The 14,319-nt window shown below is 40.8% G+C and overlaps 1 protein-coding gene across 1 annotated transcript in view; it reads left to right on the top strand.

Moving 5' to 3' along the window:
* COG3 (component of oligomeric golgi complex 3) overlaps positions 1–10,397 on the top strand; it is a 79,901-nt gene extending 69,504 nt beyond the window's left edge. The window contains exons 22-24 of the mRNA XM_005863241.2: positions 2,740–2,867; positions 3,654–3,752; positions 10,189–10,397. Of these exons, the coding sequence (XP_005863303.1) occupies positions 2,740–2,867; positions 3,654–3,752; positions 10,189–10,218 (257 nt within the window). The 3' untranslated portion in view covers positions 10,219–10,397. The remainder of the gene's footprint in view (positions 1–2,739; positions 2,868–3,653; positions 3,753–10,188) is intronic.
* The last annotated feature ends 3,922 nt before the right edge of the window (positions 10,398–14,319 follow it).

Genomic DNA, 14,319 nt, shown 5'->3' with positions numbered 1-14,319 from the left:
TCCATACATAATCCTATACTGTATACTTTATGAATCAATAAAAAATTTACAATTTTTAATTATAAACCTGTGTTTTCTATCAAAATTACTTCTTGCGTGAATTTTGGGACACCCTTTACATTGGACAAAGGGATGATTCATGTCCTGGCTAGGATGGCGAGAGTTCATCACCCTACTCAAAATGGTGTGCAATTTAAAACTTATGAATTATTTATTTCTGGAATTTTTCATTTAATATTTTTGGACCATGGTGGACTGAGAGTAACTGAAATGTGGAAAGTGAAACCTCAGATAAGGGAGGATTACTGTACTTTATTTACTAGGCTCCAAACACACCTTTTGGTGATCAAGGGCTCTGAAAACTGTCTTAATGAACCTTGAAGTGTGTTAGTAATGACAGAACCAGAGCCTGTGGAATTAATGGTCTTAAAGGAGCTTTCATGTATTTTATGAAAAATAACCACTTTCTGGATTATTTGTTCTCCTTGAGAGGATTGGCACTTTCCTATTCTGCTCTACCACAACCGTGTCCTCAATTTAAAAAAAAGTTATTTTAGCGTGATATAAAATTTGAATTGTGAGAAAGTATAAAATGAAAAATAATTCTGTTCTCCACCTCTGATGGGCCCTGCTCTGTGCGTGACAGGGGGGAGCTCCCCAACCCCCTGATTGACCCTGCTCTGTGTGTGACAGACTACGGAGCCCCAACCCCCTGATTGGCCCTGCTCTGTGAGTGACGGGGGCAGCGCCCCAACCCCCTGATCGGCCCTGCTCTGTGCGTGACAGGGGGTGGCACTGCAACCTCTCCATCGACCCTGCCTTGAGTGTGACAGGGGGCGGTGCCCCAACCCCCCAATCGGCCCTACCCTGAGCGTGACTGAGGGTGGCATCGCAACCTCCTGATCTGCCCTGCTCTGTGCATGACGGGGCGGCACCCCAACTCCCCAATCGGCCCTGCTCTGAGCCTGACCAGGGGCTGCACCTAGGGATTGGGCGTGCCCTCTGCCACCCAGGAGCAGGCCTAAGCCAGCAGGTTGTTATCTCCCGAGGGGTCCCAGACTGCGAGAGGGCACAGGCCGGGCTGGGGAACCCCCCGCCGAGTGCACAAATTTTTGTGCACTGGGCCTCTAGTCCTATATAATAAAAGCCTAATATGCAAATTGACTGAATGGCAGAACAACCGGTTGCTCTGACACGCACTGACCACCAGGGGGCAGGCACTCAACGCAGGATCTGCCCCCAGCCTACAGACCCAGGCCAGCCAAGATGGGTGCCAGTGGGGGAAGGGCAGGCAAGTAGGCAGCGCCAGGCTGGCCAAGGTGGGTGCCAGCGGGGGCCCCCCCGTCCCTGATCGCCCCGCCGGTTGCCCACAGATTGGCCCTGATAGCCGCCAGGCCTAAGGACCCTATCTGTATACGAATTTTGTGCACTGGGCCTCTAGTCAATGATAAGAGAATCATTGATTGGCTGCCTCCTGCATGCCTCATACTGGGGATTGAGCCTGCAACCTGGGCATGTGCCCTGATCGGGCATCGAACCATGACCTCCTGGTTCATAGGTTGACGCTCAACCACTGAGCCATGCCAGCTGGGCCTCCCCATATTATTTATGTATATACTAACTTATATGAACTTAAAACATGTTGCATAAATAAGATTATGTTTATTCTTTGCATATTTAACTTACTCTGTAGCTTGGGTCCTTTCTGTACCATCCTGTCCAGCTCCATCCATTCAGATTAATGGATGCACAGAATATATCCCTGTAGCACAATTATTTTTAATACTTTTATTAATGGTACTTAAGTTATCTTTAGTATTTTTGTTTTTCCATACAGTCTTTAAGAAATGTCCCTGTACACACATATTTTATTTTGTGAGTACCTTCAAGGTAAATTTCTAGCAGTGGAAAGGTTAAGTGAGAGAGTATGTGTATTGTTTATTTTGCTAGACATTGCTCAATATCCCTCCAAAGAGGTCGAACCAATTTGTACTCCCATCATCAGTGGATGAAGGTGTCTGTTTCCCCATACCCCTGTCAAATGTGGATATTCACAATCTTAATTTTTGCTAATCTGAAAATATCTTAATATGCATTTCTTTAGTTATGAATGAAGTTGAGCATCTTTGAAATTATTAATCAGTCTTTTCCTTTGTAGCTTTCTAGGTTAATTTCCTCTTTTAAATACTTTTGTACAGATTGCTACTCTTCCATTTTAACTTTTTTTCAGACACTACACTTTGGCTACATAATTATTTCAGTTAGAATTTTCTGGAATTCTATTCCCTTTTTGATAATACAGTATAAGAATGTAACAAATGAATTTTTAGTTCCCATTCAATGTATGTGGATATTTTTTGAGTGATCTTGTAAGGCAGAGAGCATCTCTTACTGTGAGTCAGTTCTGCAAATGAATAAACTCATTTTCCTTAGCACTTAATCTCCAAATTCCAAAGGCACCAACCACATTACAGCCCCAGTAAATGTCCTGAAGCATGCCAAGGAATTCTTTTTGCTACCTTAGCCCTGGGGATTAGCATTTTGTATTTAGAAGATTATTAATGTTTATAGAGTTTGTGATTAAACTTGATAAATAAACAAGAAAAGGGAAAGAATTCTTTGGAGAAATAGTCTTTTTTTGTTTTGTTATTTTTCCCTCCCTTTATTCCCCTCTGAATTAAAATGGAAATGTTTCTTCTCTTTTTCTTCGTGACACAAATGAGGTTAATTTCTTTCCAGCAAAGGTTAGTGACCTTGTGGCAAGTGTCTACAAGACCATAAAAGCAAAGCTGCCTCTGACCTTGAGAAGTATGTCATTGTACCTATCCAATAAAGATACCGAGTTCATCTTGTTTAAACCTGTTAGGGTGAGTATCATGATAATTTATTTGAATGTTGGCCAGTCTCTTCAAGTGTTCTGGCCCTGTCTACCATTTTCCTCTTCCTGTAGATACTTAAAAATAGTATAACTCTTCCTGTTGGCATACTATTCTGGTAAAGTTAAGTAATAATCACTGTGATTCTTGAAAGGTTTATAAGCAGCATTTTTCTGATTATACCTCTCCCCCTTCCCCCATCCTCACTTTGTCACTGAAGTACTTTCTCCCTAAAAGTAGAAATTAGTAAATAAATACATAAATAAATAATTAGAACTTCGCATTGGATGTGTGGCCCAACACTTGAAAGAGCAGCCTTTAAGGGATTATACCTGTGTTACTGGTGAGTAATGGAAATAAATGGCTTGTAGCAGCCACTAAGGGATTAAATGTCAGAGCAAATTTAGAACTCATAACTCCAGCTCTACTTTGGGCTCACATCCTTACCCAAGGTGTTGGTTGGATTTTAAAGTACAGTTTGTGTCTGGGAACTTGATTGTCTTTTGTTAAGAAATTGCTGCTGAAGGTTCTCTGGGGGACAGGACTTGCTATGGTTTTGTTTTTCCAGGAAGCATTCTATGATAAGTCTTACTTGGGTTGTGCTAGCATGTGAAATATTAAGTGCAAACTATGTCTTTGATAATCCCATGAAAGATACATTTCCTCCACTCATTTTGGCAATTAATTACCATTTAATATTCTTAGTGCTTCATGTTTAAGATGGCTGTAGATGTTTTTAGCGACTCACTTAATATGATTGCCTTTTCTCTTTCTAAGAATAATGTTCAACAAGTCTTCCAGAAGCTCCATGTTTTGTTAAAGGAAGAGTTCAGTCCTGAAGATATCCACATCATTGCTTGTCCTACTATGGAACAGGTAATCCATAGTCGGAAGATTCTTGTTATTTAATTGTTTGAGTAAATACTGTACAATATTTTATTCTGATGAGTAAGAGGTTCATACTTTGTCAAATTTTTGATGATGGTCTTGTAACTGGACAAACAATGGGTCCGTGCTGCCTGTCACTACTCGAGCCAATTAAGCAGAGACAGGGTTGAGTCATATATAGCATTTATTCCAGTATTGCTGGCAGCATGGGAGAGTAACAGGTCATCCACAAAAATCAGCTCTGCAGCCCACCATAAGCCAGCTGCTTATATTGGTAGAAGTATAAAGGAAAGTAGGCAAAAGGGTAAATGGGCAGTTTACAGATATGCAAAAGGACTGGGGCTCTTCAAAGGGCTTAGCAATATGCAAGGGCTGGGGTTACATGGGGAAATAGCCAAAGGGTGGGCCAAATGGGCAGTTAACGGGTAAGTAGGCTGGAGATTTCCAAAGGCCTGCAGGTATGCAAAAAGATCTGGGGATCTTCAAAGGGCTGGTGATTTTGGTTTCTGGCTCTGGTTTCTGCAACAAAGTTGTTAATCTTTCCATGATAATGGGCAGCTCCAAAACGGGGGTGGTGGGGGTGGGGGGGGTGACAACGACTGCATTTCCAGGTGAGCTCCCAGGTTCTGTGTGCAGCTGCCAGCCAAGTTAGAATGTGCCTTCTTTAATCAGAACAAAACAGTCACAGTTAACAGAGCATGATTAATATTTATTACAATACTACCTGGTTCCCCAACATTCTATTTCTGCCCCCTTTCAGTTTTAGAATTTTCAATGGCTTTTTAATTCTTTCTAATATTGAAAGTTGCTGTGTTTAAGATGAACTGTTTGTGAAAGATTCAAATAGTGGTATTTAGGTTGCTGAATAATTTTGTTTGCAATGTCATGAAAAGAGGCCCACATTTCAAATGAAAAAGAAAATTATTTTAGAGAGAAGATGTTAGAAGTATTTGTTTTTAGAAAACTGAATATAGAACTTAGTTTGTGATTCATTTGGTTCAGTCAGCAACTTTTTAACCTATTATGTATTAGGAGTAGGCTGATTCTATAGGTATTTTAAGTTTAGTATAGTTTAATATTTTAGTATAGTAAGAACTAGAGAATTTGGGAGAAAGCGGTAAGGTTGGTGAGAACCTAATTGGAGTGGATGGAGACTGAGAGGAGAGAGACTAGAGGTAGAGAGTGTGGGTAAATCTTTTGAGGGATTTTTTTATATGGAGAGAGAAAAGATGGGGTGGTAGTTGGAGGAGAAATGGGTCATTTTTTATTGAGATATAAATCATATACCATAAAATTCATCCGTTAATGTGGACAGTTTATTGGTTTTTCATGTAGTCATTAAATTATACAACCTTTACCACTACCTAATTTCAGAACATTCCCTTCCTCCCTCTCTCCCCCTCCCTTCCTTTTTAAAAAAATGTATTTTTATTGATTTCAGAGAGGAAGAGAGAGGGGGAAAGTGAGAGAGAAACATCAATATGAGAATCTTTGATTGGCTGCCTCCTACATGCCCCCTAACTGGAGATCGAGCCCACAATCTGGGTATGTGCCCTTGACTGGAATCAAACCCAGGACCCTTCCGTCTGGAGGTCTACACTCTATCTACTGAGCCAAACCAGCTAGGGCTAATTCCAGAACATTTTCATGCCCTCCCCAACCCCCTCTCCCCCCCAAGAAATCCCATACCCATTAGCAGAGTCCCCATTCTCTACTCTTCTACTAATCTTTTTGTCTCTATGGACTTGTCTACTCTGGCCTTTTATGACTGATCTTTTTCTCTTAGCATGTTTCCAAAGCTTATCCATGTTGTAGCATACATCAGAACTTCATTCTTTTTCATGGCTGTATATATTCCTCTGTATGGTTAAAATGGATCATATTTTAAAAAGCTATCTCTGTAATTCTAGGGTTGTACATTAATAGACTTTTTATAAGTTATTTGAAGTAATTATATTCTGTGATTATACTATCTAATAAAAGAGAAACATGCAAATTGACCATACCTTTGCTATGCCCCAAACCACGCCCACCAGCCAATCAGAGCAACTATATGCAAATTAACCCAACCAAGATGGCGGCCGGCAGCCATGGAGCTGGAGCAAGCAGGAGGCTTGGTTGCGTGAGCAATGGAGGAAGCCAAGCTTCCCACCTGTGCTGGCCGGCTCTGGCCTCTGCTGAAGGCAACAAAGTTTCAATTATAGAAGATAAATAAATCCCAGATACCTGCTTCCAGCCAGCCTCCACTGGGAGCTTGAGTGGCTGGGGGCCGTGGACAGCCTGCAAATAGCCATCAGCCCCTCACCCAGGCCGGCCACACCCTCATGGGGTGAGGGTCCCTGCTGGGGGGCTTGGCCAGCCTGAAAACAGCCATCAGCCCCTCACCTTATTTTGTAACTATCAATTTGTACTTCTTTATCACTTCACCTTTTTCACCTGCCCTCCCCCCCAAATCCCCTCCCATTTGGCAACCATCACTTTATTCTCTGTATCTATGAGTCTGTTTCTGTTTTGTTTGTTCATTTATTTCTTTCAATTCCATATGTAAGTGAAATCATGTGATATTTGTCTTTATGTGACTTATTTCATTTAGTATAATATCCTTTAGGTCCACCCATGTTGTCACAAATGGTAAAATGTCATTCTTTTTTATGGCCAAGTAATGTTCCATTGTGTATTTGTACCACATCTTTATCTAATCATCTATTGCTGGGCACTTAAATTGCTTCTATATCTTGGCTATCCTATATAATAAAAGGGTAATATGCAAATTGACCCTAACAGCAGAACGACTGGGAATGACTGGTCACTATGACACACACTCACCACCAGGGGGCAGACGCTCAATGCATGAGCTGCCCCCTGGTGGTCAGTGCACTCCCACAGGGGGAGCTCTGCTCAGTCACAGGCCAGGCTGACGGCTGCCAGTACAGCTTTGGTGGTGGGAGCCTCTCCCGCCTCCTCAGCAGCGCTAAGGATGTCCGACTGCAGCTTAAGCCTGCTCCCCGCTGGCAAGTGGGCATCCCCTGAGGGCTCCTGGGCTGCCAGAGGGATGTCTGACTGCCAGCTTAGGCCCAAACCCCTGGGGAGCGGGCCTAAGCCAGCAGGTGGTTATCCACTGAGGGGTCCCAGACTGCGAGAGGGCACAGGCCGTGCTGAGGCCCCCCCCGGGTGCACAAATTTTTGTGCACCGGGCCTCTAGTTAACTATAATTTAGTTAGACTTGATTTTAATATTTAGATATATTTCCCCCCATTTTGATTTAATTTTGTTTTTTAATTAGATAAAATATTTACATGGTTTCCAAGTCAGAATTATAGACAAGGTAAATCTGGAGATGTCTTGTTTCCCATTCCAGAACCCTACAGCCTTTTCCTTTCCCCCCTGTAGATAACTATTTTTGTTATTGAACTATAGGTAACCTTTTATTTGTTATTGTTATTAACCTTTTTTATTTTGAAAAAATGGGGGAAATGCATGTTTATATGTTCATGAGGAAGGTCCAAAGAGAGGGAAAAAGTTATGCTGGAAAATGTCCTTGAGTAGAGAAGGGGGATGGAATCTCAGGAGCTGTTGGAAGGTGGAGCCTTTGTTAGGTGCATGGAGTTCTGTCTGTGGAAAAGGAGAGAAGGCTGAGTGGGGCACATGTGCGGGAGTAGTGGAGGTGTTGGGAGCTCATGGAAGCTGTCCTCTGCTTCACGTGTGTGAGTGAAACAGGAAGGAAGGTCACCACTGAGAGTGAGGAGGTGCTAAAGCTATGAGGAGGAAGGCTCAGTTGAGTTCAGTGGTTGCAAATCCAAGAGAAACCATTCAACATAGTTGTCTAAATTTTTTTCCTCCAGTCATAGTCAGTTGCGTGATTGTGAATGGGCAGTAGCGGGGCAGGACTTATTAAGAACAGAGTTCCTGAGCTTCCATGTGACTCCTGCCAGCGAGATGCATGCTTTAGTGTATGTGTGTATATCTGTAACTTACAAAGGTTTACAGTATGTGCAGCTCAGTTGCTTTGCTTTGCGTCTTTCTGTTCCTTATTCTTTTGAGTCACTAAATTATTTTCATGATTTCCCAGTGGGTTGAAACCTACAGTTTGAAAAACATTAATAGAGACCCTCATTTTTTCTGTGCCTTGATTCTCTTTCAGAACTGTTAACATTTTCTAGATAATAGCTAGTATTATTGCCTGCTGCCAAGTGCTGTTCTAAGCATTTGACATGTATCATCTTATTTAATCTTCACTTGACCTTCCTATATTTACCCCATTTTACTTATGAAGAAGCTGTGGCCTTGAGAGGTTAAGTCACTTGGCCAAGAGCTGCCTGGTGGAAACCAGAATCTTGTATTTCCATGCTCTGCATTGTTCCTGGAGGGAACCATCTGGTTTACTCTCACTTTCTCGCTCATTTTAAATTTCCCTGGAAATTGAATTTTTGTGACCCATTTCCTTTTTAAAAATAATTGAATTTATTGGGGTGACATTGGTTAATAAAATTCTATAGGTTTCAGGGATGCAATTCTATAATACATCAACTGTATATTGTACTGTGTGTTCACCACCCCAAGACAAGTCTCCTTCCGATGACCCATTTTCTTAAGACCCAATGTATGGCAGTGCATTGACTTATGATAGTTCCACTTAATATTTTTTGACTTTACGATGGTGTGAAAGTGATATGCATTCAGTAAAAACTGTACTGGGAATTTTGAATTTCATCTTTTCCTGGGCTAGTGATATGTGCCACAATACTTTCTCATGCTGCTGGTCAGGGGCAGAGAGCCACAGCTCCCAGATCACGAGTGTAAATAACAGATATTCTACTGTGGTCATTGTATTAAATGCGTTTGCCCAGCCGTGGGCTAATGGAAGTGTTCTGAGCACGTTGAAGTTAGGCGAGGCTAAGCTATGATGTTTGGTAGATTAGGCTAATCAAATGCATTTTCAACTTAAAGATAGTTCCAACTTACAGTGGGTTTATCAGGACATAACCCCATTGTAAGTCGAGGAGCATCTGTACAAATATTTTTGCAACTTTATTTTATAATTTCAAACCTACAGAAAAATGCAAGAATGGTAATAAGGAACTTTACTCAGCTGTTTAGTTTGCCCCGTTTGCTTTATCATTGTTGCTTTCTCCTTTCCTCTCCCTCCTTGCCCCTCTTTTTAAGACATTTGAGAGGAAGTTGGGAGACACTCTGCTCCTTTATTTGGAAATATTTCAGTGTATTTCCTAAGAATGAGGAATTCTCTTACTCTGCCCTCCCACAATGCTCAAAACAGGAAATGTAACATTGATGCTATTATCTAATCCAAAGTCTATATTCAGGGATCCAGCCCAGGTGCTGTGCTTGTCACAGCTCTTGAGTTTCTCTTAATCTGGAACAGTTCTGCAGCCTTTTTGGCTTTCTTTGCCTTGATAGGCCAGTTGTTTTGTAGAATGTTCCTCAGTTTGAAGTTGTCCTTTTTTCTCATGATTAGATCCAGGTTTTATATGTTGGTCAGGAAAAAGACAGAGGTGATTTTTTGTTCCTTGCACTGGAAGTACAAATTGATAAAGAGGTTATGGGGTTATTTTTTAAAAAAAATATTGATTTTAGAGAAAGGAAGGAAGAGGGAGAGAGAGAAACATCAATGTGAGAAAGAAACATGGATTGGTTGGCTCCTGTACGCGCCCGACTGGGGATTAAACCGGCAACCTAGGTATGTGTCCAGACCAGGAATCCAACCTGCGACCTTCAATGCACAGGACAACACTCCAACCAATTGAGCCATACTGGCCAGGGATGCATGATTATTATGATTATCAAGATAGTTTATACTTTATAGAAGGGTTCACTGCTCTGTTCATTTAACTGCAAATCTTGCTAGGGCCTGGGTGACAACTTGCAGTGTGCAGGTTGTCATTTCCCCTTGGTCGCCATGTAGATTTCTCTGGCTTTCTCACAACCTCCCGTACAGAGTGGTCAGGGCGCTCCTGGGTTCAGTAAGAATGAGCGTGTGAGCTGAAATTCACTTGTCATGCCTGTTCTTATGCTTTTGAGAGTCATTTAAAGACTTTGTCTGACATACAGCTCTTCTGAAAGCACACTCTGCATAGAAAAAGGTGGAGTTGGTTATTTAGATGTATTTCTGTGCCTTGTCAGTGTTGGTCTGTAGTTTTTTCTGTCGTCCTCGTTGGATTCTGAATGAGTTGAGGGTCTGGATTAGGTGACGTTGTGTAACTCCCCACAGGCTTCCATCAAACTCAGTGCCCAGTGGCAGCTTCAGCAGTCAGACCAGCATCGCAGGTCCAGTTCATACCTTACAGCCATGTCTCCTGGTCTCTTAAAAATCTTAGACTTTTCCTCTCGTTCTGTTTTTGAGGCTCTAAACAACTTTTCTGTGGTATTCCTCAGCAGAACTAATGCTGCCTTTCACTTTGCTTTTCAGCTGAACCTCTTACTATCAGTTTCTAAATAACCAGACGAGTCCGGATGTCCTTGTAAATGGTCTGTCCAGGAGCGGCTGAGAGTCATGTGGCTGCAGGACACTTGAGGAACTGTACGTGGCAATGTCTCCGAGAACCACACAAGCGTGCTACTTGTCGCTGACTGCAGGATGAAATACAAGCAGAGGGTTAAAAAATTGGTGTTTCCCTTGTAAAAACATCAAAATACCAAAGATTAATCTATGAGCAGCAGTACCTGCCTCATTTAAATGGTCTCAAGAAGTGTAATTTTTTAAGAGGTAACCATGGTGGGCACGCAGTGAAATGGTTCTTAGCAAAAGATGTGCAATGAAAATAGGTTGCAATAGATAGTGCAGAGAAGAACTTTATGGAAATACTGCTAATTAGGAAGCTTCTAAGAGTAAGATTTTTAAAGCATGAAACACTGCAACACTTTTAACCACTGAGCATTCCACAGTGATTATTATTATATTTTTACTTCTAGAAATGTTGTTTTTACATTCAATATAATGTTTCTCCTGTCACTTTGAAATTTAGTTTGGAGTCAATTGGATGCTTCTGAGAACACATGCTGCTTTTCTGGGAATTCAGGGTGTTATCTCCTGTGTCTAAAAAAATATATTGTTATTTTGTTAATCCTCACCAGAGGATATTTTTTCCATTGATTTTTTTTTTTTTAAGAGAGAGTGGAAGGGAGGGGGGGAAGAGAGAAAGAGAGAGAGAGACAGACAGACAGACAGACAGACATTGGTATGAGAAAGATACATTATTGGTTTGCCTCCTGCATGCTCCTGAAATGGGGCTGGGAAACAAATCTGCAACCCAGGTACATGCCTTTGACCAGGAATTGAATGCATGACCCTTTGGTGTGCGGCCACACCAGTAGGGCTACTGAGCCACACCAGTAGGGCTATATTTTGGGAAGGTAAAATATCATTATTATTATTATTATTGAATTTATTGGGTTGACATTGATTAACAAAATCATACAGGTTTCAAGTGTACAACTCTATAACATCTGCACACTGCATCGCGTGCTCACCACCCAAAATCACGTCTCTTTCTGCCACCCTTTGCCCTCCCTTTGCCCTCTTCTACCTCCTCCCACCCTTTTTCCTGTGTTTTTGATGCGTTAGTTTCAAGAGTCAGGGACCTCAGGGAAGGTCCCAGTGTCTATTCTTGAATTGCAGGGGTTGCAGCCTGCTCATGTGCAGTATCTAGTGAGAATTTTCATGGCACAACAGCCAGTGTTTGTGCCTGGGAAGTACCATCAGGTGTGTTAACTCTGTACACACAGGAGAGAAGGAAACCTGATGAATAGCGTATCTCATGCATGCAGGTCAGGGTTACCAGCCTTCTGTACACTGCCTTCAGGTTTAGTAGTTCTTTATATTCAGTGGTTGTACCTGTAGCAAATACACTTTACTAACAAAGACAAGGAGGATGAAGATGGCCCATCCTTAGCATATACCACACTATATCAGGGATCATCAAATACATTATGCACGTCTATGAATTTTCCTACGAATACCTATTTCCTGAGTGGGTTGGTTTTGCCTCTGACAGTCAATGCAGCCTGCTTTTTGGATTGGAAGGAATTTTGAGCATTCACACGCTAGCCTAGAGATAGGGCACTGACGGGTGTTCTGGAATGTGGCCAGCAGACCTCATTCTGCGTGACTAGCAGACTTTCTCATCCCCTTAAAGCAGGCGCCCACAGTGTGTAGGTAGGTTACATGCCTGTCATTTTAAACAGGTCACTTGTTTTTCAACTCAGTTTAAGTTAGTGATGGATGTTGCTCGATAGGGCTGTATTTTGGGAAGGTAAAGAAGATCCATATTCATTCTTTGACATGAATGAAATAGGAAGATTGAATTTACTTCCATTTACTATTTAAAATACATGTTTAATGAAATAAACTGTAAAAACCCAGTTTTGTGTATTATGTTGTATATTTTATTTTTAAAAAGCCTTTCCAAAGAAATAAGGGCATGATTAATGTACTATACTATGATTGATGTAATTTGATGTACAGAGCAGTGTGTGTTCTGGATCAAAATATTTCACAGCACTTGTTCTTGTGTTGAATCTTTTATTCTGAGACAAACACCTTATAAAGTGCTGAGTAGGTGATAGTGGTCCAACTTGTTTGCTAAATGAATATTTGTTTAAATCTGTACAGTTTCAAGTATTTACTTATACAAAGGGTGTACATACTTTCAAATAATTAATTTAAAAGGCTTTATATTATTTGGCTAGAAATTGCTGTTTTTAAGAAATGTAAATTTTTTAAAAAATAAAGATTTTTGCTTCCTAACATTTCTGTTGTGTGTGGATTCTTTAAAATTTTTTTAAATTGAAGTTTTTATTGCACTAATTTGTGGATTCATGTGCAATTGTAAGAAATAATACAGACAGACCCCAATGGTAACATCTTGCAAAACTATAACACATTATATCACAAGTAGGATATTGACATTGGTGCGCTCCGCCAATCTTACTCCGACTTCCCCAGTTTTACTTGCATTGTGTGGATTCTTTTGGCAAGATGAATATTGTGGAAAGACATTTCTGAAGCATCTTAATGCTTCATTAGTTGAAGGAATTTAAATGTTTTTTTGTTTACAAAGCTGCCAATTTCCTGAGTACTGTCAGCTCAAATGGTTGTGTTGAAATTTAGCATTATTGAAATAGCAATAAAAACAAGTTTGTATTTTCCCCTGGTTTAACAACTCCATATCTTTAAGTTCTCCTCTTTTACTACCCTATAAGTGAGAAAGAATAGTGTCACCGTAGTTTGTCACAGAGTCTGCTCATTAAAGACAGCTGGGATGCTGGTGAGAGACGCTACTCAGGCACTAGCTTCGTTGCCTCCTTCCACTAACCAGCTCATCTGTCTGCTCGCCCTCAGCAGCCAGCCCCGGCAGCTGCTGGGAACTTGAAACAGTGGCTCCCGTTAAATAGTGACCCGATGAATATTTTTTTCTTTTTTGAAATAGTTTTTAAAAGTATTTCTGATTTTAAAAATGTTCAGTATTAGACACTTCTATAGTGTTTGAATTTTAACATAAACTGTGAAAGTCTTTAATAAATGAACCCTGAAAGGCAAATTGCTATGAAATGTTTGACATATAGCATCTGGGTTTGTCTATGTATATTCTAAAAAACTTTTCTTACAAGATTGAATTCTTTCACACATTTTAACCAAGTGGGTTTTAGTTATCAGTGTATACACATGCACATGGAAATGACCTGAAAGTAGGTTGAAGACAAGACATTTTATCCTAAAATACATCAGCATCTCCAAACACTAAGGACATTCTCCTACATAACTTTAATACCATCACTATCCCTAAAAGTTGAGTAATATCTAAGAGTCCATATTTTAGTTTCAATTGTCCCCCAAAATGTGTTATAGCTTTTTATCCATGCTCTTAGATTTTATTTGGTGGTTGTGTCTCTTTAGTCCTTTTTAATCTATACTACTCCTCTGAGTAATATCTAAGAGTCCATATTTTAGTTTCAATTGTCCCCCAAAATGTGTTATAGCTTTTTATCCATGCTCTTAGATTTTATTTGGTGGTTGTGTCTCTTTAGTCCTTTTTAATCTATGCAACTCCTCTGTAGGTTTTGCTTGTTTTCATGGCATTTTTTAAAAAGTGTAGCCTAGTTATAGAATGATGTGCCTGTGTTTCCTCATGAAATTCAGAATACCTAACATAGCAGAACACATTCTTTTCAAGTACGTGAAACATTTGCCAAGAGAGACATATGCTGCACCATAAAACAAACCCCAAGCTGATCTACAGCAGTGCTTCTCAACAAGGGGTGACCTTCCCTCGCCCCTGCCCTGGGACACTTGGCAATGATTGAAGACGTTTTTGGTTGTCATGACTGGTGTGTGTCCGGGGATATTACTGGTTCCTAGTTGGTAGAAGTTAACTGGAACTGCTAAATATCTTACGATGCACAGGACAGCCTCTCACAACAAAGACTTTGCCAGCACAAACCCTGCTGTACACTTACTGTAGGGACCCCCAATCCCTAGACTTTATTTCCCTCACCTGGCTTACTTGTCTTCATATGGCACATGAGATATTTTGCTTATTTA

Source organism: Myotis brandtii, unplaced genomic scaffold, assembly GCF_000412655.1.
Source record: "Myotis brandtii unplaced genomic scaffold, ASM41265v1 scaffold174, whole genome shotgun sequence".
Classification (NCBI taxonomy): Eukaryota; Metazoa; Chordata; class Mammalia; order Chiroptera; family Vespertilionidae; genus Myotis; species Myotis brandtii.
The sequence above is the reverse complement of the archived record's forward strand: the minus strand, read 5'-3'. Positions and strand labels throughout refer to the sequence as shown.